We start from the raw sequence: 25980 nt of genomic DNA, 5'->3' as shown, positions 1-25980 counted from the left end.
CAAAAGAGAGACTCTTGGATGTGAATGTGCTGAGAGGGGCAGCTGGTAGGATGTCTAATCGTTACTTGGTGGAGGTGAGGCTAGAGATATGTAGACCCAAGAGGAAAAGTGAAAAATTATATGGGTGAGACTAGGGTGGTGAAAATAAGAGCTTGAAAGAGCAGCTTGTGTGCAGAGATACGGTGACAGATTTAGTGAAGAATGGGGAAAGATGAAAGTAAATAAAGGTATAGGAATGGGTGAGGAATGAGAAGTATTTAGGGAAGTAATTCTGACATGGGCGAGAGAATCTGTGGCATTTGGAAGGTGAGAGGTGGACATGTGAGAAAGGATAGGTAGTGGTGTGTTGAGGAAGTTATGTTTCAACAGAAAGAGGAAAGAGAGATGTATGGGTGTTACTTACAGAGAAGAAGCTCAGATGATTGGAAGATGTGAAGAGAAGAAAGTGGCAGGAAGTCAAGTGGAAGTTGTATGGGCTGAAAAATGGGCAAGTGAGAGCTGGGGATGTGCGAGTTTCTGCAAAGTTCAGGGAGAATAAGAAAATGTTTTGGAGAGTGGTAAATAGCATTAGAAAAAGAAGAGAGTGATTAGGAACATTGATAGAGGGGGAAGTGGTTACAGGTAGAGATGAATTGAAGAGATGTAATGAGTACTTTGAGAGAATGTTGAATGTGTTTGATGATAGAGTTGGGGGGAATCTGTGAGTAGAGGTTACTGAGGTGTGGCGCAGGAGTAAACTTTTTATTTCTACTTATGGTTTGGTGGTTAGTTATGAAGTGGTTTGGGTGGAAGGGGCCTAGTGTTGTTACACTGAAGTGAGTACCAAGCATGTTTAGAAGGGATTATAGTAGGAGGATCTTTATATTATTGTGAAGATGATGGTTGTTTCTGGTTACTAGGCAGCCAAAGATTGTTTTGAGGACATTATTTTGTGTGGCTTGTCACTTTGTTGAATTTGCTCTTGAGAAAATAGAAGACTAGGCAGTTGAGGCAGATATTACAGTAGAGTGAGTAACTTGTTTTGTAGAGGATATTGAAAGCTTCTTTTTCCTGTCCAATTCTGGTGCCAGTTTGTGTATTGAGGGCTTTTAGTGTGTGTATTTCTCTTGTGTTGATGCTATTGATGTAAGGGTGAATGACATGAGTGCATTATATGTAATGCCTAGAACGGTTGGTGTTTCATACACGAATGATTGTCAAATATTATTTATTTATATATTATATTTTGTCGCTGTCTCCTGCGTTAGCGAGGTAGCGCAAGGAAGCAGACGAAAAAAGGCCCAACCCACCCACATGCACATGTATATACATACACGTCACACATGCACATATACATGCCTATACATCTCAACGTATACATACATACACACACACAGACAAATACATATATACACATGTACATAATTCATACTGTTTGCCTTTATTCATTCCCATCGCCACCCTGCCACACATGAAGTAACAACACCCTCCCTCCACATCTGCGCGAGGTAGCGCTAGGAAAAGACAACAAAGGCCACATTTGTTCACACTTAGTCTCTAGCTGTCATGTATGATTCACCGAAACCACAGCTCCCTCTCCACATCCAGGCCCCACAAAACTTTCCATGGTTTACCCCAGACGCTTCACATGCCCTTGTTCAATCCATTGACAGCACATTGACGCTGGTATACCACATCGATCCAATTCACTCTATTCCTTGCACGCCTTTCACCTTCCTGCATGTTCAGGCCCCGATCACTCAAAATCTTTTTCACTCCGTCTTTCCACCTCCAATTTGGTCTCCTACTTCTCCTCGCTCCCTCCACCTCTGACACATATATCCTCTTGGTCAATCTTTCCTCACTCATTCTCTCCATGTGACCAAACCATTTCAAAACACCCTCTTCTGCTCTCTCAACCACACACTTTTTATTACCACACACCTATCTTACCCTTTCATTACTTACTCGATCAAACCACCTCACACCACATATTGTCCTCAAACATCTCATTTGCAGCACATCCACCCCCCTGCGCACAACTCTATCTATAGCCCATGCCTTGCAACCATATAACATTGTTGGAACCACTATTCCTTCAAACATACTCATTTTTGCTTTCCGAGATAATGTTCTCGACTTCCACACATTCTTCAGTGCTTCCAGAACTTTCGCCCCCTCCCCCACCCTGTGATTCACTTCCGCTTCCATGGTTCCATCTGCAGACAAATCCACTCCCAGATATCTAAAACACTTCACTTCCTCCAGTTTTTCTCCATTCAAACTTACCTCCCAATTGACTTGTCCCTCAACCCTACTTTACCTAATGACCTTGCTCTTATTCACATTTACTCTCAGCTTGTCAAATATATTTTATTTATTATTATTATTATTATTATTATTATTATTATTATTATTATTATTATTATTATTTTGCTTTGTCGCTACCTCCCGCGTTTGCGAGGTAGCGCAAGGAAACAGACGAAAGAAATGGCCCAACCCACCCCCATACACATGTATATATATACAATGTACACACATATATATACACACACAGACACATACATATATACACATGCACACAATTCACACTGTCTGCCTTTATTCATTCCCGTCGCCACCTTGCCACACATGGAATAAAATCCCCCTCCCCCCTCATGTGTGCGAGGTAGCGTTAGGAAAAGACAACATAGGCCCCATCCGTTTGCACTCAGTCTCTAGCTGTCATGCAATAATGCCCAAAACCACAGCTACCTTTCCACATGCAGGCCCCACAGAACTTTCCATGGTTTATTATTATTATTATTGTTGTTATTATTATTATTATTTATTTATTATTTATTTATTTTGCTTGGTCGCTGTCTCCCGCGTTTGTGAGGTAGCGCAAGGAAACAGATGAAAGAAATGGCACAACCCACCCCCATACACAATGTACACACACACACGCCCACACACACACACAAATATACATACCTATACATCTCAATGTACCCATATATATACATACACAGACACATACATATGTACCCATGCACACAATTCACACTGTCTGCCCCTATTCATTCCCATCGCCACCTCGCCACACATCGAATACCATCCCCCTCCCTCCTCATGTGTGCGAGGTAGCACTAGAAAAAGACAACAAAGGCCCCATTTGTTCACACTCAGTCTCCAGCTGTGACGCAATAATGCCCGAAACCACGGCTCCCTTTCCACATCCAGGCCCCACACAACTTTCCATGGTTTACCCCAGACGCTTCACATGCCCTGATTCAATCCACTGACAGCACTTCAACCCCGGTATACCACATCGATCCAATTCACTCTATTCCTTGCCCTCCTTTCACCCTCCTGCATGTTCAGGCCCCGATCACACAAAATCTTTTTCACTCCATCTTTCCACCTCCAATTTGGTCTCCCACTTCTCGTTCCCTCCACCTCCGACACATATATCCTCTTGGTCAATCTTTCCTCACTCATTCTCTCCATGTGCCCAAACCATTTCAAAACACCCTCTTCTGCTCTCTCAACCACGCTCTTTTTATTTCCACACATCTCTCTTACCCTTACGTTACTTACTCGATCAAACCACCTCACACCACACATTGTCCTCAAACATCTCATTTCCAGCACATCCATCCTCCTGCGCACAACTCTATCCATAGTCCACGCCTCACAACCATACAACATTGTTGGAACCACTATTCCTTCAAACATAGCCATTTTTGCTTTCGGAGATAATGTTCTCGACTTCCACACATTCTTCAAGGCTCCCAGGATTCTTGCCCCCTCGCCCACCTTATGATTCACTTCCACTTCCATGGTTCCATCCGCTGCCAGATCCACTCCCAGATATCTAAAACACTTTACTTCCTCCAGTTTTTCTCCATTCAAACTTACCTCCTTATTGACTTGACCCTCAACCCTACTGTACCTAATAACCTTGCTCTTATTCACATTTACTCTTAACTTTCTTCTTTCACACACTTTACCAAACTCAGTCACCAGCTTCTGCAGTTTCTCACGTGAATCAGCCACCAGCGCTGTATCATCAGCGAACAACAACTGACTCACTTCCCAAGCTCTCTCATCCACAACAGACTTCATACTCGCCTCTCTTTCCAAAACTCTTGCATTCAGCTCCCCAACAACCCCATCCATAAACAAATTAAACAACCATGGAGACATCACACACCTGTGCCGCAAACCTACATTCTCTGAGAACTAATCACTTTCCTCTCTTCCTACAAGTACACATGCCTTACATCCTCGATAAAAACTTTTCACTGCTTCTAACAACTTGCCTCCCACACCATATATTCTTAATACCTTCCACAGAGCATCTCTATCAACTCTATCATATGCCTTCTCCAGATCCATAAATGCTACATACAAATCCATTTGTTTTTCTAAGTATTTCTCACATACATTCTTCAAAGCAAACACCTGATCCACACATCCTCTACCACTTCTGAAACCACACTGCTCTTCCCCAGTCTGATGCTCTGTACATGCCTTCACCCTCTCAATCAATACCCTCCCATATAATTTACCAGGAATACTCAACAAACTTATACCTCTGTAATTTGAGCACTCATTCTTATCCCCTTTGCCTTTGTACAGTGGCACTATGCAAGCATTCCGCCAATCCTCAGGCACCTCACCATGAGTCATACGTACATTAAATAACCTTACCAACCAGTCAACAATACAGTCACCCCCTTTTTTAATAAATTCCACTGCAATGCCATCCAAACCTGATGCCTTGCTGGCTTTCATCTTCCGCAAAGCTTTTACTACCTCTTCTCTGTTTACCAAATCATTTTCCCTAACCCTCTCACTTTGCACACCACCTCAACCAAGACACCCTATATCTGCCACTCTGTCATCAAACACATTCAACAAACCTTCAAAATACTCACTCCATCTCCTTCTCACATCACCACTATTTGTTATCACCTCCCCATTTGTGCCCTTCAGTAAAGTTCCCATTTGCTCCCTTGTCTTACGCACTTTATTTACCTCCTTCCAGAACATCTTTTTTTTTTTTTTTTTTTTTTTGCTTTGTCGCTGTCTCCCGCGTTTGCGAGGTAGCGCAAGGAAACAGACGAAAGAAATGGCCCAACCCACCCCCATACACATGTATATACATACGTCCACACACGCAAATATACATACCTACACAGCTTTCCATGGTTTACCCCAGACGCTTCACATGCCCTGATTCAATCCACTGACAGCACGTCAACCCCGGTATACCACATCGATCCAATTCACTCTATTCCTTGCCCTCCTTTCACCCTCCTGCATGTTCAGGCCCCGATCACACAAAATCTTTTTCACTCCATCTTTCCACCTCCAATTTGGTCTCCCACTTCTCCTCGTTCACTCCACCTCCGACACATATATCCTCTTGGTCAATCTTTCCTCACTCATTCTCTCCATGTGACCAAACCATTTCAAAACACCCTCTTCTGCTCTCTCAACCACGCTCTTTTTATTTCCACACATCTCTCTTACCCTTACGTTACTTACTCGATCAAACCACCTCACACCACACATTGTCCTCAAACATCTCATTTCCAGCACATCCATCCTCCTGCGCACAACTCTATCCATAGTCCACGCCTCGCAACCATACAACATTGTTGGAACCACTATTCCTTCAAACATACCCATTTTTCCTTTCCGAGATAATGTTCTTGACTTCCACACATTCTTCAAGGCTCCCAGAATTTTCGCCCCCTCCCCCACCCTATGATCCACTTCCGCTTCCATGTTTCCATCCGCTGCCAGATCCACTCCCAGATATCTAAAACACTTCACTTCCTCCAGTTTTTCTCCATTCAAACTTACCTCCTTATTGACTTGACCCTCAACCCTACTGTACCTAATAACCTTGCTCTTATTCACATTTACTCTTAACTTTCTTCTTTCACACACTTTACCAAACTCAGTCACCAGCTTCTGCAGTTTCTCACATGAATCAGCTACCAGCGCTGTATCATCTGCGAACAACAACTGACTCACTTCCCAAGCTCTCTCACCCCCAACAGACTTCATCCTTGCCCCTCTTTCCAAAACTCTTGCATTCACCTCCCTAACAACCCCATCCATAAACAAATCAAACAACCATGGAGACATCACACACCCCTGCCGCAAACCTACATTCACTGAGAACCAATCACTTTCCTCTCTTCCTACACGTACACATGCCTTACATCCTCGATAAAAACTTTTCACTGCTTCTAACAACTTGCCTCCCACACCATATATTCTTAATACCTTCCACAGAGCATCTCTATCAACTCTATCATATGCCTTCTCCAGATCCATAAATGCTACATACAAATCCATTTGCTTTTCTAAGTACAATGGCACTATGCACGCATTCCGCCAATCCTCAGGCACCTCACCATGAGTCATACATACATTAAATAACCTTACCAACCAGTCAATGATACAATCACCCCCTTTTTTAATAAATTCCACTGCAATACCATCCAAACCTGCTGCCTTGCCCGCTTTCATCTTCCACAAAGCTTGTACTACCTCTTCTCTGTTTGCCAAATCATTTTCCCTAACCCTCTCACTTTGCACACCACCTCGACCAAAACACCCTATATCTGCCACTCTATCATCAAACACATTCAACAAACCTTCAAAATACTCACTCCATCTCTTTCTCACATCACCACTACTTGTTATCACCTCCCCATTTGCGCCCTTCACTGAAGTTCCCATTTGCTCCCTTGTCTTACGCACTTTATTTATCTCCTTCCAGAACATCTTTTTATTCTCCCTAAAATTTAATGATACTCTCTCTCCCCAACTCTCATTTGCCCTCTTTTTCACCTCTTGCACCTTTCTCTTGACCTCCTGTCTCTTTCTTTTATACATCTCCCACTCATATGCAATTTTTCTCTGCAAAAATCATCCAAATGCCTCTCTCTTCTCTTTCACTAATAATCTTACTTCTTACTTATTATTATTATTATTATTATTATTATTATTATTATTATTATTATTATTATTATTATTTTGCTTTGTCTCTGTCTCCCATGTTAGCGAGGTAGCGCAAGGAAACAGATGAAAGAATGGCCCAACCCACCCACGTACACATGTATATAAATACACATCCACACACGCAAATATACATACCTATACATCTCAAAGCATACATATATATACTCACACAGACATATACATATATGCACATGCACATAATTCATTCTGTCTGCCTTTATTCAGTCCCATTGCCACCCTGCCACACATGAAAATAACCACACTCTCCCCCTTAGATGTGTGCGTGGTAGCGCAAGGAAAACACAGCAAAGGCCACTTTCGTTCACACTCAGACTCTAACTGTCATGTAATAATGCACCGAAACCACAGCTCCCTTTCCACATCTAGGCCCCACAGAACTTTCCATGGTTTACTCCAGACGCTTCACATGCCCTGGTTCAATCCATTGACAGCATGTTGACCCCGGTATACCACATCGTTCCAATTCACTCTATTCCTTGCACGCCTTTCACCCTCCTGCATGAACAGGCCTCAATCACTCAAAATCTTTTTCACTTCATCTTTCCACCTTCAGTTTGGTCTCCCACTTCTCCTCATTCCCTCCACCTCTGACCCATATATCCTCTTTGTCAATCTTTACTCACTCATTCTCTCCATGTGACCAAACCATTTCAACACACCCTCTTGTGCTGTCTCATCCACACTCTTTTTATTACCACACATCTCTCTTACCCTATTATTACTTACTTGATCAAACCACCTCACACCACATATTGTCCTCAAACATCTCATTTCCAGCACATCCACCCTCCTGCGCACGACTCTATCCATAGTCCATGCCTCGCAACCATATAACATTGTTGGAACCACTATTCCTTCAAACATACCCATTTTTGCTTTCCGAGATAATGATCTCAACTTCCACACATTCTTCAATGCTCCCAGAACTTTCGCCCCCTCCCCCACCCTATGATTGTCTGCATAATAAGTTTATGATACACTCATTGTCTGTCTTTGACAGTCACTTGTTTACCAAATGGCGTCCTAGCTACGTCTCTGTTGTATATCAACTGACTGTTATATTTCTCTCCTGAGTCTCCCCTGATGATGTGATTATTGAATGAAAGTGCACTTGGGAACTTATCGTGTTTTATTTTCCCCATGGACTCATAGGATTATACTTGATCATGCACAGAATTGTGACCCTTTCCAAATGTAAATGGTGAGGAGCTTGTAGATTTGTTTGCTGAAAAAGGACTGGTGATTGGGAATACCTGGTTTAAAAAGAGAGATGTACATAAGTATACGTATGAAAGTAGGAGAGATGGCCAGAGAGCGTTATTGGATAACGTGTTAATTGATAGGCGCATGAAAAAGAGACTTTTGGATGTTAATGTGCTGAGAGATGCAATTGGAGGGATGTCTGATCGTTATCTTCTGGAGGCAAAGATGAAGATTTGTAGAGGTTTTCAGAAAATAAGAGAGAATGTTGGGGTGAAGAGAGTGGTGAGAATAAGTGAGCCTGGGAAGGAGACTTGTGTGAGGAAGTACGAGGAGAGATTGAGTGCAGAATGTAAAAAGGTGAGAGTAAAGGACGTAAGGGAAGTGGGGGGAAGAATGGGATGTATTTAGGGAATCAGTGATGACTTGCACAAAAGATGCTTGTGGCATGAGAAAGGTGGGAGGTGGATTGATTAGAAAGAATAGTGAGTGGTGGGATGAAGTAAGATTTTTAGTAAAAGAGAAGAGAGAGGCATTTGGACGTTTTTGCTGGGAAATAGTGCAAATGAGTGGGAGATGTATCAAAGAAAGAGGCAGGAGGTCAAGAGAAAGGTGCAAGAGGTGAAAAAGAGGGCAAATTAGAGTTGGGGTGAGAGAGTATCATTAGGTTTTAGTGTGAATAAAAAGATGTTTTGGAAGAAGGTAGATATAGTGCGTAAGACAAGAGAACAAATGGGAACATTGGTGAAGGGGGCTAATGGGAAGGTAATAACAAGTAGTGGTGATGTGAGAGGGAGATGGAGTGAGTATTTTGAAGGTTTGTTGAATGTGTTTGATGATAGAGTGGCAGATATAGGGTGTTTTGGTTGAGGTGGTGTGCAAAGTGAGAGGGATCAGGGAGAATGGTTTTGTAAACAGAGAAGAGTTAGTGAAAGCTTTGTGGAAGATGAAAGCTGGCAAGGCAGCGGGTTTGGATGGTATTGCAATGGAATTTATTACAAAAGGTGGTGACTGTGTTGTTGATTGGTTGGTGAGGATATTCAGTGTATGTATGGCTCATGGTGAAGTACTTGAGGATTGGCGGAATGCATGCATAGTGCCATTTTACAAAGACAAAGGGAATAAAGGTGAGTGTTCAGATTACAGAGGTATAACTTTGTTGAGTATTTTTGGGAAATTGTATAGGAGGGTATTGATTGAGAGGATGAAGGCATGTACAGAGCATCAGATTGGGGAAGAGCAGTGTGGTTTCAGAAGTGGTAGAGGATGTATCCATTAGGTGTTTGCTTTGAAGAATGTATGTGAGAAATACTTAGAAAAACAAATGGATTTGTATGTAGCATTTATGGATCTGGAGAAGGCTATGATAGAGTTGATAGAGATGCTCTGTGGAAGGTATTAAGAGTATATTGTGTGGGAGGCAGGTTGCTAGATGCAGTGAAAATTTTTTATTGTGGATGTAAGGCATGTGTATGAGTAGGAAGAGTGGAAAGTGATTGGTTCTCAGTGAATGTTCGGTTTGCGGCAGGGGTGCATGATGTCTCCATGGTTGTTTAATTTGTTTATGGATGGGGTTGTTAGGGAGGTAAATGCAAGAGTTTTGGAGAGAGGGTCAAGTATGCAGTCTATTTTGGATGAGATGACTTGAGAAGTGAGTCAGTTGTTGTTCTCTGATGATGCAGTGCTGTTGGCTGATTTGGGTGAGAAACTGCAGAAACTGGTGACTGAGTTTGGTAAAGTGTGTGAAAGAAGAAACTTGAGAGTAAATGTGAATAAGAGCAAGGTTATTAGGTTCAGTAGGGTTGAGGGACAAGTCAATTGGGAGGTAAGTTGGAATGGAGAAATACTGGAGGAAGTGAAGTGTTTTAGATATCTGGGAGTGGATTTGCCTGCAGATGGAACCATGGAAGCGGAAGTGAGTCATAGGGTGGGGAAGGGTGCGAAGGTTCTAGGAGGGTTGAAGAATGTGTGGAAGGCGAGAACATTATCTCGGAAAGCAAAAATGGGTATATTTGAAGGAATAGTGGTTCCAACAATGTTATATGGTTGTGAGGCGTGGGCTATAGATAGGGTTGTGTGGAGGAGGGTGGATGTGCTGGAAATGAGATGTTTGAGGACAATATGTGTTGTGAGGTGGTTTGATTGAGTGAGTAATGAAAGGGTAAGAGAGATGTGTGGTAATAAAAAGAGTGTGGTTCAGAGAGCAGAAGAGGGTGTATTGAAATGGTTTGGTATCATGGAGAGAATGAGTGAGGAAAGATTGACAAATAGGATATATATGTGTCATTGGTGGAGGGAATGAGGAGAAGTGGGAGACCAAATTGGAGATGGAAGGATGGAGTGAAAAAGATTTTGAGTGATCGGGGCCTGAACATGCAAGAGGGTGAAAGGCGTGCAAGGAATAGAGGGAATTGGAACACTGTGGTATACCGGGGTCAGCGTGCTGTCAGTGGATTGAACCAGGGCGTGTAAAGCGATTGGGGTAAACCATGGAAAGTTTTGTGGGGCCTAGATGTGGAAAAGGAGCTGGGTTTCTGGTGCATTGCACATGACAGCTAGAGACTAAGTGTGAATGAATGTGGCCTTTGTTGTCTTTTCCTAGCGCTATTTTGCACACGTGCGGGGGGAAGGGAGTGCTATTTCATGTGTGGCTGGTTGGCAACGGGAATGGCTGAGGGCAGCAAGTATGAATATGTGCATGTGTATGTATGTATTAGTCTGTGTATGTTATTTATATTTATATTTTATTTTTGCTTTGTCGCTGTCTCCCGCGTTTGTGAGGTAGCACAAGGAAACAGACGAAAGAAATGGCCCAACCCACCCCCATATACATACACGTCCACACACACAAATATACATTCCTATACATCTCAATGTACACATATATATACACACACAGACATATACATATATACACATGTACATAATTCATACTGTCTGCCTTTATTTATTCCCATCGCCACCTTGCCACACATGGAATAACATCCCCCTCCCCCCTCATGTGTGCGAGGTAGCGCTAGGAAAAGACAACAAAGGCTCCATTCGTTCACACTCAGTCTCTAGCTGTCATGTAATGATGCCTGAAACCACAGCTCCCTTTCCACATCCAGGCCCCACAGAACTTTCCATGGTTTACCCAGACGCTTCACATGCCCTGATTCAATCCATTGACAGCACGTCGACCCGGGTGTACCACATCGATCCAGTTCACTCTATTCCTTGCCCGCCTTTCACCCTCCTGCATGTTCAGGCCCCAATCACTCAAAATCTTTTTCACTCCATCTTTCCACCTCCAATTTGGTCTCCCACTTCTCCTCGTTCCCTCCACCTCCGAAACATATATCCTCTTGGTCAATTTTCCCTCACTCATTCTCTCCATGTGCCCAAACTATTTCAGAACACCCTCTTCTGCTCTCTCAATCACGCTCTTTTTATTTCCACACATCTCTCTCACCCTTACATTACTTACTCAATCAAACCACCTCACACCACATATTGTCCTCAAACATCTCATTTCCAGCACATCCACCCTCCTGCGCACAACTCTATCCATAGCCCACGCCTCGCAACCATACAACATTGTTGGAACCACTATTCCTTCAAATATACCCATTTTTGCTTTTGGAGATAATGTTCTCGACTTTCACACATTTTTCAAGGCTCCCAGGATTTTCGCCCCCTCCCCCACCCTATGTATGTATATGTATGTATACATTGAAATGTATAGGTATGTACATGTGCATGTGTGGACGTGTATGTATATACATGTGTATATGGGTGGGTTGGGCCATTCTTTTGTCTGTTTCCTTGTGCTGCCTCTCTAATGTGGTAGACAGTGACAAAGTATGATAGAAAAAAGAAATATAACTCTACCTTCCACTCTTGCTGTTTTACCATTTTTCATCTTAAGCATGGCTTTCATCACCTCCTCTCTTTCCATTGCACCAGTTGTTATGATTCTTTTACTTGACATACCTTTCTGTTCGAAATGTCCTACAACTGCCAGCCTGTCATCAAACAGATTCAGCAGTCCTTTAAACATTTCACTTCATCTCCTTTTCACCTCACCTCTGCCTGTTAACACTTCCCCATATACCCACTTTACTGATGTACCCATTTATTCTCTTGTTTTTCTCACAGTGATAAGCTCATTCCAAAACATTTCTTATTCTCCCAGAAATTTGTTGATGCTCACACACCCCAACTCTTAGAGAATTTCTTTTAAATTGTAGATGATTTTAAATATCATCTTTGTATCATATATGAAATAAACACTTTTTTTCTTGTAGATGGGATGTTTGTTTCTAGAAAATGGTGTATAGTTCAAAGTCATGTGACTCATATTGGTTATTGCATAGTAAAAATGGGCCATTCCTAGCATCTCCTACTTGATAAAAGAGTATCAGTGTTCAGAGTGTATGCATGATTTTGATTGGAAAATATCTTTGTGTTAAATTTTGGAAAAATTCTTTTGCCTTAGCAAGTATATCATTGAAGAAAAAATGAACTTTTAGTGATGACTGGCCCTAACAAAAGTAGATACAAGTCTTTTTCATCTAATGAGAAGCTAGTGGATGTGGAAGCTATCAGCACAGGTGTCATTTTGGTGCAATGATGGGATCTTGTCCTCAAGTAAGTTTATATGCCAAGTTTACTCTTTAACCCCTTGTCATACGTAGGGTGTACAACTATAAACTGGCTTTCCTTCAGTCTTATGTTCTGACTAGCTTATTGATGATATGCTTAGGTACTAAAGACGAAATTGTTTATCATTTCTTCTTTTCCAGTTCAGGTCCAGTATCATGTATCAGTCATATCTTCTAGATGCATGGAGCTCCATCCAGAGAGTTTATGAAACTTGGTTTATCTCCACTTTTGAGGCCTCTTATTTGATTTGGTCTGCACCTGGGACTTAGCTGATTGAAGTCAATGAGTGTATTTTTGTGCCTTTGTTAGGTAGGTTTTACAGTGGTTTATGAATGCTACTTAATGGTATTTTTTGTCCCAGTGTATTTTTCTTCAGAAAGAATAAAAAGTTTACTTGCCCACTGAATATTAATTGGTATCAGATACCTGCTAGGAGTCTCATACTTTGGTCTTAGGGGAGCCTGAGTAGCTTTCTTTTGCATATTATGACATTATATATTTTTCCTCAACTTAGCCCTTAGATCTTTTTACTTACCAGAGGATCTTGATATCCCTCCGGGTCAGGCTTACTTTGAAGCATAGATGAAAGCATGTGGTATTGCCAACTGTGTGGGATACGTTGAAGATGCTGACCTCCATGTGAACATTGTTTTCTGTGGTAGTTGCACTTTTTCATTACATTCTTCACCTGGGTTGCTTGTAGTGTCAGAGGAGAATTTTGGCACATAGTTCTTTTGGCATGCTTTTTGATTTACAGCTGATTCCTAACTTTGCTGTGTTAAAGAAAAGTGTAGATCTTGTGAGAGCCCTCCATTTGAAACATGAGGAAAAAAGGATAGAGCTTCTTTTTGTGTTTTTAGCCTGACTGACAACTGATGCTTTACCAGTTGAATTTACAAGCCAATTGTTTTACCTTTTGGGTAAACAAACTTTTTCACGTAGAAAGCAGAGGTCCTCCAAGAGCACATTTTCAAGTATTTTTCTGAATCCCTAGTTTGGTGTACTGACGTATTTAGCCTCCTCCTAGTCTTGAAGATCTCCAGTGATTTCTCTAGTGGTTTGATGGATACATTTATATAATGATGGGGCTTCCATTCTTTGGAGGATCATGTAGGTTCCTTGGTTTTTCAGTTCTTAGAATGTCCTGATGGACAACATAATGGCTGTCACTTAGAAATCTATGACTTTTTTTAGAGGAAAAGATTATCCCTGGCAGTTCTCAAAGGCTTTTATTCTCCAAGCCTCTTGTCTGTATGGAAAATGTAATGTTTAGGCACATGCCCTTGTCTGTAAGGAAAATATAATGTTTAGGCAGATGCCCCATTGATATAAGACACAATGTGAACAGAAATGTCTGTAGGGAAGGAGGCTTGTAATTGGATCTTTTCCTACCCTAGGTAGATCTCTCTGCCATCAGAGCCTGCACATTATTTCAAATATATGTATTTCCATTTATAACAAATGCTCTGTCCTTGGTTTGGAGTTCTTGGAAACATGCTCATGTACAGTTTGAGCTCATGCATAAGTCAACCTCAGACTTTCAGCCAAAAAAAATTTGCTTGTTTCATTTATTTCATGTATAAGTAGGTCCGTCTTTGAGGGATACTGTAGGCATGCTGTTACCTATTGTATGGTTCTTACTCCTTCCCCAGACTCATGATAATGAAGTATCATTTTGGGTATGTTTTGTATCTTACCTGAACCCATTATTTTCACCCCAAAATATATATTTTTGGGTTTTAGATATCTGGGAGTGGATCTGGCAGCGGATGGAACCATGAAAGCGGAAGTGGATCATAGGGTGGGGAGGGGGCGAAAATCCTGGGAGCCTTGAAGAATGTGTGGAAGTCGAGAACATTATCTCGAAAGCAAAAATGGGTATGTTTGAAGGAATAGTGGTTCCAACAATGTTTTTATGGTTGCGAGGCGTGGGCTATGGATAGAGTTGTGCGCAGGAGGATGGATGTGCTGGAAATGAGATGTTCAAGGACAATGTGTGGTGTGAGGTGGTTTGATCGAGTAAGTAACGTAAAGGTAAGAGAGATGTGTGGAAATAAAAAGAGCGTGGTTGAGAGAGCAGAAGAGTGTGTTTTGAAATGGTTTGGGCACATGGAGAGAATGAGTGAGGAAAGATTGACCAAGAGGATATATGTGTCGGAGGTGGAGGGAACGAGGAGAAGTGGGAGACCAAATTGGAGGTGGAAAGATGGAGTGAAAAAGATTTTGTGTGATCGGGGCCTGAACATGCAGGAGGGTGAAAGGAGGGCAAGGAATAGAGTGAATTGGATCGATGTGGTACCGGGGTTGACGTGCTGTCAGTGGATTGAATCAGGGCATGTGAAGCGTCTGGGGTAAACCATGGAAAGCTGTGTAGGTATGTATATTTGCGTGTGTGGACGTATGTATATACATGTGTATGGGGGTGGGTTAGGCCATTTATTTTGTCTGTTTCCTTGCGCTACCTCGCAAACGCGGGAGACAGCGACAAAGCAAAAAAAAAAAAAAAAATACATTCCAATTGTATGTAGCTAAGGACTTACTCAGCTGTAGAAATTGGTTCAGAGACTATTTCCATTTCCACTCGCATGTTCACAAAAATATCAGATTTGAGATTCAGATCACTAAGATCCTTATTTATGTATTTTATATAACAAGACAAATGATCACTTATGTTGGATTATTTTGTCAAGTTTGTGTATTATTTTTGTATTTTGATTTATGCAATACTGTATATGATTCTGTATTTCTAAAAGTGTTTACTTAGATCTTATAGTGGTAGTTCTTGGTCCCACTCTCATGATATAACATGACTACACTGTATTCAGTATGTAGATTTTAATCCTTCCAAAATATTACTCATGTATGGGGTACCTCCCCCCCTACTTTTTGCATAGTAATTTGGTCATAAAAACTTGACCTGTATATGAGTATATTTGGTATCTTTTCCCTCAAGGAAAAGTTTTCAGAGTTATCAAACTAGGTGGATTTTTGGGGTTAGGTAATGCTGGTAGCCCCAAATTGGGACAAACAACCTTAGTGCTAGTCTTCTTCATCTGTGCCAAAACTCCTTGGTTGACCTCAGGTTCTTTTAAACCATCTCCTTTTTTCTTCACAGGACCCTGACCTCAAAGTCTTGGCTTGTGGAGTTTATACATATGGGTTTTCTCAAGTATTTCCACAAACAGAGGTTTGGAGAACTGCAAATAGGTGAACTTCTGCACAGGATTCATCCCTCTACTCAAAGACACCACCAATGAGTTTGGAGAGTCTTTCACTTCTTTGAGGAATCTGATATCTTAGATGAGATTGAAGCCTTTCAAGATCTTTGCTTTTCATGACAGGTTAAGGCCAGTAACACTATTACTTCTTGTAAGAGTGCCCTTCAGAAGCCCCCATCCCTTAGTTATAGTATTTGACAGATTGGAATGAATTTCTTTGATTCTCTCCTCTAAGGAGACCAGTTATTTCTGCCCCATAGTCCAGGAGGGAGCTTTGAAACCTCTCAGACCTTTTACAAACTAATAGTTTTTCTGGCAGTCTAGCTTTTCCATGTTTTCCTATGAAAATTCTTCTCACAGTCTTGGGCTCTTGAGAGGTGAATTAGTGAATTACATGCTTAGTCCAGACACAAGAATCTTTTCATTGATAACACTCTTTTGAGTTTGATTAAATCCAAGAGTAAGATTTTTACTAAGAATGAAACTAATAAGTTTATAGATAGCCAATTGTCTTCATGTGTTGCAGATTCTGTATAAGATAAGATCATCATACTTTATACCCAGTTAAGTTTCTCAGAAACCTTTTGGATGTCACCTGAGAATATCAGGGGGACCATTTATTTGTGGACCCTGGAACCTTAATCCGCATTTTGTAAGGAATTTCTCTTTACTAATAAGGAAACTCATTTCATTTTTTCACCCTCATGATGTGAAGAAGGTGGTCTTTACCTTAGCCTTCCTCAGAAACCTCTTGTTGGAGTAAGTGAAGAAAATGGGTCTACCTTCAACAGATGGTACTTTAGTTTAGACATTGTACATCTAACCTGTGTGGCTCAGGGGATTTCTCCTTTAAGAGAGACAGATTCCAGTGTGCATCAGCATTGAAAGTGCTTATTTTTGCTTCTGGCTGTAGTCTTCTTTTTTAAAAGTCTTTCTCTAAGCCTTCTTCCATGTTCCTGGGACAGAATGCAGAGGAGGGAAATGTAAGTTTTGAGGATTGAAAAACCTTTTCCCTCCATGGTGATATCTTATAAACATGTTTTCCTGGTTTTCTTACTTGCTCATCCTCCCCAACCTTATTTAATTTTCATTTATTTTTTATTCTTTTTCAAAAACCTCTCTTTGTACTGATTGTGACAGCTTTTGGTTTGATATCCATAATCTGAATTCTGAGCTGTTGGTCAGCTGGGAGTAGTAGACCGATGATGTTATCTCTGTAGTGGTCTTCGATTAGCAAAGGTTTTCCTTAACTGAGTGATCTGCTGCTACTTTAGTTTAGTGGAGAGCAAAAGTTGGAAAAGCTAGTGCTTTCACACTAGAAACACTAAGCTTTTGAAGGGCATGACCCACATTTTTCCAGAGGGTATCCTAGAAAATCTCTCATGCTCACAGGACACTGCTTTTGGAAAGAAAAGGAGATTGTTGGATGTGATCTTGGCGATAGGGGCAGGAGTTGGAATGCTTGATAATTTCTTGGTGGTGGTGAGTGTGAATGTTGATAGTGGGTTTAAGAAAAAAGGAAATTTCAAACTTTCAGTTTTTAAGATAATTTTTTCCTTATTTTTTTTTACTGTACATAATGATGAAAATTTGATATAATTTAGATAGCTTTAATCAGTCTATAATCAGTCTATATTTTAGCATAAGATCAGCAGATGTGTAGAGAATTAATTCTCCCTTTCCATGCAGAACCAGCATCCATTTGTGGATGATTCCTTTCCACCTGTGCCGAAGTCCCTATTCTACAGCTCGTCTGAAAAGCAGGAGTCCCGTGTGACGCAATGGCTACGTCCTCATGAAATTGTCACGGACTCAGATAGTCGTAACACTAAATGGGCAGTCTTCAGAACTCCACTTCCATCTGATATTTCACAAGGTATTTAATGAAAAACACATTTTAGTTATAGGTAGGAAGGTAGTGTAAATACATGAACTTGACTTAATCTCCAGTGAATGAATGAATGGTGCTTGGGTTAATTATGATATCTGAGTTATCTGGATGTAGACTCAGAAACATTGAAATCAGTCCAATGCAACAGGAAAATAGGATATATTAGGTAAGTGCTGATTAATATAAATTTATTAATCACCAAACACTTAAGGTAGTGGTGTACATTTGTAGGGGCTCATTGTGTTGTTGGTTGCACGGTAAATATGCTCTATCCTCAAGGAATTTGGAATATGGGTCACTTTCAAAATGAGTTGATTTTCTTTCTTTATGGTACCACTTTCAGTTTTCAACTAAATGCTGTCTTGCTTTGCTTAGCATTGTTGCCATTATTTACTGGTATTACTGAATTCTTGGGGTTACACCCTTTGACTAATGTCACTGCACTCTTTTTCTAAAGAATCTTTTACTTGATCTCTGTTTTTACTACAACTTAAGTGGCTGAATACTTTTTTCCCCCTTTTTTTTTTACAAAGTTTAGAACAATGACAAAAATTGTAGTCACCAAGAACCAGAATCTTTGGTACAGCATTGTATTTTTTGCCATAAGATGCAAGGGATGCTGCTCCAACATATGACAGAATTTACAGGAGGGAAGCCAGTGAATCAGCTAGTTAGTTGTTTGCTAGATGTCACATATCTTCTTCAGGCCATTCAGAGTAAAGCAAAACTCATGTTATTGATGTAAACAGAGAGTGCCACATTTGTAGTCTGGACAAACAGGGAAGATTTTGCTGATATCTGGAATACAATCCAGCCATTGGTTACTTTTAGATAGATTTGATTATTTCATTAACCCCTTAACTCCAAGTGATGGATATTTATGTGAGATAGGTAATGCATCTAGATGGATATTCATGCGAGACAGGTAATGCATCCAGATGGATGTTTATGCGAGATGGGTAATGCATCCAGATGGATATTTATGCATCAAGTTTTGGACCTTGATTTTAAGACTGTGCACTGAGCCTGGATGGTGGCTGAGATGGCATTGTGTGCACTGAGCCTGGATGGTGGCTGAGATGGCAGTACATGATAATTTCTCCCCACAGTCAGCCATCTTACAGTCATACCAGTGAGAGCAACTTTGTATGAGTTTTACAAAGGAAGGAAATTGATTGTATTTTAGCTTGATGTAGAGGACCAGGCAGAAGGTGATCCTGAATTTTAGGATTCACCTGGAAGTATCCAGAAAATTTTGATCTCATTCAATTGTAGATTTAGTTGGGTTGGGTTGAAATTGTAGTAAAAGAAGAATCATGCTTTTTTCTAATTGGCATTTTTGCTATAAGGTGCTTATCCATAACACAATTTAGTACACTTTGTTCTTTCAATCTATAATTTTTTTTTTTATTATACTTTGTCGCTGTCTCCCGCGTTTGCGAGGTAGCGCAAGGAAACAGACGAAAGAAATGGCCCAACCCCCCCCATACACATGTATATACATACGTCCACACACGCAAATATACATACCTACACAGCTTTCCATGGTTTACCCCAGACGCTCCACATGCCTTGATTCAATCCACTGACAGCACGTCAACCCCGGTATACCACATCGCTCCAATTCACTCTATTCCTTGCCCTCCTTTCACCCTCCTGCATGTTCAGGCCCCGATCACACAAAATCTTTTTCACTCCATCTTTCCACCTCCAATTTGGTCTCCCTCTTCTCCTCGTTCCCTCCACCTCCGACACATATATCCTCTTGGTCAATCTTTCCTCACTCATTCTCTCCATGTGCCCAAACCACTTCAAAACACCCTCTTCTGCTCTCTCAACCACGCTCTTTTTATTTCCACACATCTCTCTTACCCTTACGTTACTCACTCGATCAAATCACCTCACACCACACTTTGTCCTCAAACATCTCATTTCCAGCACATCCATCCTCCTGCGCACAACTCTATCCATAGCCCACGCCTCGCAACCATACAACATTGTTGGAACCACTATTCCTTCAAACATACCCATTTTTGCTTTCCGAGATAATGTTCTCGACTTCCACACATTCTTCAAGGCCCCCAGAATTTTCGCCCCCTCCCCCACCCTGTGATCCACTTCCGCTTCCATGGTTCCATCCGCTGCCAGATCCACTCCCAGATATCTAAAACACTTCACTTCCTCCAGTTTTTCTCCATTCAAACTCAGCTCCCAATTGACTTGACCCTCAACCCTACTATACCTAATAACCTTGCTCTTATTCACATTTACTCTTAACTTTCTTCTTCCACACACTTTACCAAACTCAGTCACCAGCTTCTGCAGTTTCTCACATGAATCAGCCACCAGCGCTGTATCATCAGCGAACAACAACTGACTCACTTCCCAAGCTCTCTCATCCCCAACAGACTTCATACTTGCCCCTCTTTCCAAAACTCTTGCATTTACCTTCCTAACAGCCCCATCCATAAACAAATTAAACAACCATGGAGACATCACACACCCCTGCCGCAAACCTACATTCACTGAGAACCAATCACTTTCCTCTCTTCCTACACGTACACATGCCTTACATCCTCGATAAAAACTTTTCACTGCTTCTAACAACTTGCCTCCCACACCATATATTCTTAATACCTTCCACAGAGCATCTCTATCAACTCTATCATATGCCTTCTCCAGATCCATAAATGCTACATACAAATCCATTTGCTTTTCTAAGTATTTCTCACATACATTCTTCAAAGCAAACACCTGATCCACACATCCTCTACCACTTCTGAAACCACACTGCTCTTCCCCAATCTGATGCTCTGTACATGCCTTCACCCTCTCAATCAATACCCTCCCATATAATTTCCCAGGAATACTCAACAAACTTATACCTCAGTAATTTGAGCACTCACTCTTATCCCCTTTGCCTTTGTACAATGGCACTATGCACGCATTCCGCCAATCCTCAGGCACCCCACCACGAGTCATACATACATTAAATAACCTTACCAACCAGTCAACAATACAGTCACCCCCTTTTTTAATAAATTCCACTGCAATACCATCCAAACCTGCTGCCTTGCCGGCTTTCATCTTCCGCAAAGCTTTCACTACCTCTTCTCTGTTTACCAAATCATTTTCCCTAACCCTCTCACTTTGCACACCACCTCGACCAAAACACCCTATATCTGCCATTCTATCATCAAACACATTCAACAAACCTTCAAAATACTCACTCCATCTCCTTCTCACATCACCACTACTTGTTATCACCTCTCCATTTGCGCCCTTCACTGAAGTTCCCATTTGCTCCCTTGTCTTACGCACTTTATTTACCTCCTTCCAGAACATCTTTTTATTCTCCCTAAAATTTAATGATACTCTCTCACCCCAACTCTCATTTGCCCTTTTTTTCACCTCTTGCACCTTTCTCTTGACCTCCTGTCTCTTTCTTTTATACATCTCCCACTCAATTGCATTTTTTCCCTGCAAAGATCGTCCAAATGCCTCTCTCTTCTCTTTCACTAATACTCTTACTTCTTCATCCCACCACTCACTACCCTTTCTAATCAACCCACCTCCCACTCTTCTCATGCCACAAGCATCTTTTGCGCAATCCATCACTGATTTCCTAAATACATCCCATTCCTCCCCCACTCCCCTTACTTCCATTGTTCTCACCTTTTTCCATTCTGTACTCAGTCTATATGGTTTTACAAAATTCATGCTTTCATAGTCTTTCCTTTCAGTCACCATTACCTTACTTTTACTTGCATTTACTTTCAATTGCCTATGCTTACACACATCATAAAACACTCTTACAACCATCTGCAACTCCTCTTCACTCAGCCAACAACACAGTATCCTTTGCAAACAAGCTTGCTACTAGCCACCTAATCTCACTGCTACACTCCATCTCTGCATCCCTTTTCCCTAGTTTTGCTTTCATCTCTCTAATCACTCCATCCATGTATGTATCAAAAAACCATGGTGATATCTCACAGCCCTGCTTCACAGCTGCATGTATCCCAAAACTTTTGCTTGGCTCTCCATCCACTCTTACACATGCATTTGCTCCCCTAGAGAAGGCTTTCACATCATCCAACAGTTTTCCCCTATACCGTATATCTTTAACATATCCCACAAAGCATTCCACTTGACTCTTGTCATATCTTTCTCCAGATCCATAAAAGCTGCGTACAACTTCGTACCTTTCACTAGATACCTTTTCACGGTCATCTTTACAACAATAATCTTATCCACACTTCCCTTGCCTTTCCTAAAACCCCCTTGCTCTTCACTTATTCTGCATTCAGTGACTTCCATCACTGTCAATTGGTATCCTACTGGTGGCAACCAGTCCACAGTTTACCCAACTGTTCCTCTCCCCCAAAGGGCTGGTTGATAGAATGGGAACCTTGCATATGCTTGGATATGTGTGTATGCATACATACTTAGGACTAAAGACATTGTCCTTATGTACAAGGTTGATAAGATGGGGCAACACAAATGTAAAACTCTCCCAGTAAAACACAAATAGAAATCCCCCCCCCCCCCCCCCCCCCCCCACACACACACACACACACACACACACATGACTGGGACAGTTTTCAGTCTTCAAAACTAACATATACCCTTTTGTGATTGAAAGTTTGTTTGGAGAAGTTTTTTCTATGTGAATCTGGAAGCTGCCTCTTATTTTGGCTTTATGTGCCTATTGAGTAACAGACAAATTTGCTTAGATCACTCTTACTATGGGAAGAAAACTGATTTTACTTTAAAGAAAGACTTATTTCTTCATTTTGGTTGATAGCAAGCAAGAAAGTGGACATTTTGTGTGACTTTCAAATATTTTCATTGCTCCTTGAGTACTTTAATTATGAAAAGCATTCATTTGAACCAGGAGTCAAGTAAAGCTTGTCTTGTGATCTCAGAAGTCGAATGTTTGTTACTGATTCAGCATAAGTGATTGATGTATTTTTTTAATTGACTGAATTGTTCTGTTAGGTATATATCTATATGGAGCCATAGACTTAGAGTTAAGGCACATGTTTTTGCCCATGATTTACCATATTACAAAGATAAATTCCTTTTATCAGAAATAAGTGTCTTAATGAGGACCAAGATATTCCTGTAGTATTTTGTAGAAATTAAGATTATTGAGATTATGTAATGTACATTTTGGATTCCAGGTGTTTTGGGTAACTGCTGGCTCCTGAGTGCGCTGGCGGTGTTGGCTGAAAGAGATGACCTTGTTAAGAAGATCATGGTCACACGTGAATTTTGCCCTGAGGGGGTCTATCAGGTGGGAGTCAGGAGTAAAGATATAAGGTTTTCAGTAGGTGGTGATGAAGTTTCAGTGTTTAGTTGAGAAAATTTTCCTGAAAGTAAGGATGAACAAATTTCCAGACATTATAATTGTAATGTCTTTTAAGGATAATTTTGAAAAATGTCTTAAGATAGTGGTGAAAACATTAAGAAAGAATACTTCCCAAGTATTCCCTGTGTGTTGTAGAAGGTGACTAAAAGGGAGGGAGCAGGGGGCTGGAAATCCTCCCTTCGTGTTTTTTTTTTTTTTTTTTTTTTTTTTTTAAAGAAGGAACAGAGAAAGGGGCCAAGTGAGGATATTCCCTCTAAGGCTCAGTCCTCTGTTCTTAATGTTTCCTTGCTAATGCGGGAAATGGCAAATATGTAAGAAAAAAATTTCCATAAGGTAAAGATTTAGACTTTCTGGAGATTTTTTTTTTTCTTTTTTGCTTTGTCGCTGTCTCCTGCGTTTGCGAGGTAGCGCAAGGAAACAGACGAAAGAAATGGCCCAACCCACCCCCATACACATGTATATACATACGTCCACACACGCAAATATACATACCTACACAGCCTTCCATGGTCCACCCCAGACGCTTCACATGCCTTGATTCAATCCACTGACAGCACGTCAACCCCGGTATACCACATCGCTCCAATTCACTCTATTCCTTGCCCTCCTTTCACCCTCCTGCATGTTCAGGCCCCGATCACACAAAATCTTTTTCACTCCATCTTTCCACCTCCAATTTGGTCTCCCTCTTCTCCTCGTTCCCTCCACCTCCGACACATATATCCTCTTGGTCAATCTTTCCTCACTCATTCTCTCCATGTGCCCAAACCATTTCAAAACACCCTCTTCTGCTCTCTCAACCACGCTCTTTTTATTTCCACACATCTCTCTTACCCTTACGTTACTTACTCGATCAAACCACCTCACACCACACATTGTCCTCAAACATCTCATTTCCAGCACATCCATCCTCCTGCGCACAACTCTATCCATAGCCCACGCCTTGCAACCATACAACATTGTTGGAATCACTATTCCTTCAAACATACCCATTTTTGCTTTCCAAAATAATGTTCTCGACTTCCACACATTCTTTAAGGCTCCCAGAATTTTCGCCCCCTCCCTCACCCTATGATCCACTTCCGCTTCCATGGTTCCATCCGCTGCCAGATCCACTCCCAGATATCTAAAACACTTCACTTCCTCCAGTTTTTCTCCATTCAAACTCACTTCCTCCAGTTTTTCTCCATTCAAACTTACCTCCCAATTGACTTGACCCTCAACCCTACCGTACCTAATAACCTTGCTCTTATTCACATTTACTCTTAACTTTCTTCTTTCACACACTTTACCAAACTCAGTCACCAGCTTCTGCAGTTTCTCACATGAATGAGCCACCAGCGCTGTATCATCAGCGAACAACAACTGACTCACTTCCCAAGCTCTCTCATCCACAACAGACTTCATACTTGCCCCTCTTTCCAAAACTCTTGCATTCACCTCCCTAACAACCCCATCCATAAACAAATTAAACAACCATGGAGACATCACACACCCCTGCCGCAAACCTACATTCACTGAGAACAAATCACTTTCCTCTTTTCCTACACGTACACATGCCTTACATCCTCGATAAAAACTTTTCACTGCTTCTAACAACTTGCCTCCCACACCATATATTCTTAATACCTTCCACAGAGCATCTCTATCATCTCTATCATATGCCTTCTCCAGATCCATAAATGCTATGGATGTATTATGAAATTTTGATAGAATGACCTTACCAGATTTCTGGATAAATTAGCTTTAAAAGCAAAATAGAGGTAAGATACTGGAAAAACAGAGATTATTACTTCAAATTTAGTTTGGCAGAGACCTCTCAACTTATGAGTATTTGATTTGTGCCATTTTTAGAAAATATCACATGATCCATTTACTCCTCTTATACTTATGCAGGCTTATGTTTGGAATAACGTGATCATGATTTGGCTATGGGCATGGTGATGTGGTGTTGTCATTGCTGTGTGAGAAGCACATGTACACATGGCATAAATACAGTCTGTAGTCATGGAGTGCTACAGTATTTTGTGCTGCAGTATACTGTATGTTGCATGTGTTTTGGCTCTTGCTTCATGCTGCCAAAGCAATCTTTTATGTTTTGGTACTAGAAGTGCTAATAAGTGTAAGGTCACCTCCTTTAAGATTAAGATGGATGGGCTCAAACATCATAACAAAAGATGAACAAACAGCTGATATTAAGCATGTTTTGGGATGTAGCATCTTAGACCTCATATTTCCTAAGTTCAGTTATTGAGAGAATGGAATGAATGTTGAACACTTAGATCCTACACTGAACTCATGAAAATGTTCCCATCAGCATGCCTGTGATACAAACAAAGGTGTAGAGTACATGTTATGACTTGGCAGCAGAAGTAGGAGCAGCAAAGACATTTCACGTTAAGTCCTGATTGGTTCACAAAGTTTAGGATGACTGGTGAGGCTACTTTTGCTGATGTCATTTTATGTGGGTGAAACTGAATTATTTTAGCAAAGAATTCCTTCAAGAATATATATTTTCTGTGAAGCTAAGATTGCAACAGGATTCAAAATTTATTTTCTGCTTTTATTCATAGAATTCATTGTACAGTATGTTTGTTATTGTGTTTTTATATGATGCTGTAGAT

The 25980-nt window shown here is 41.0% G+C and overlaps 1 protein-coding gene across 1 annotated transcript in view; it reads left to right on the top strand.

Annotated features, from left to right (window-relative positions):
- sol (small optic lobes) overlaps positions 1–25980 on the top strand; it is a 193110-nt gene that overhangs the window by 86072 nt on the left and 81058 nt on the right. Inside the window, exons 5-6 of the mRNA XM_071680008.1 lie at positions 17781–17967; positions 23169–23281. Of these exons, the coding sequence (XP_071536109.1) occupies positions 17781–17967; positions 23169–23281 (300 nt within the window). The remainder of the gene's footprint in view (positions 1–17780; positions 17968–23168; positions 23282–25980) is intronic.

This window comes from Panulirus ornatus, chromosome 30 (genome assembly GCF_036320965.1).
Source record: "Panulirus ornatus isolate Po-2019 chromosome 30, ASM3632096v1, whole genome shotgun sequence".
Classification (NCBI taxonomy): domain Eukaryota; kingdom Metazoa; phylum Arthropoda; class Malacostraca; order Decapoda; family Palinuridae; genus Panulirus; species Panulirus ornatus.
The sequence above is the reverse complement of the archived record's forward strand: the minus strand, read 5'-3'. Positions and strand labels throughout refer to the sequence as shown.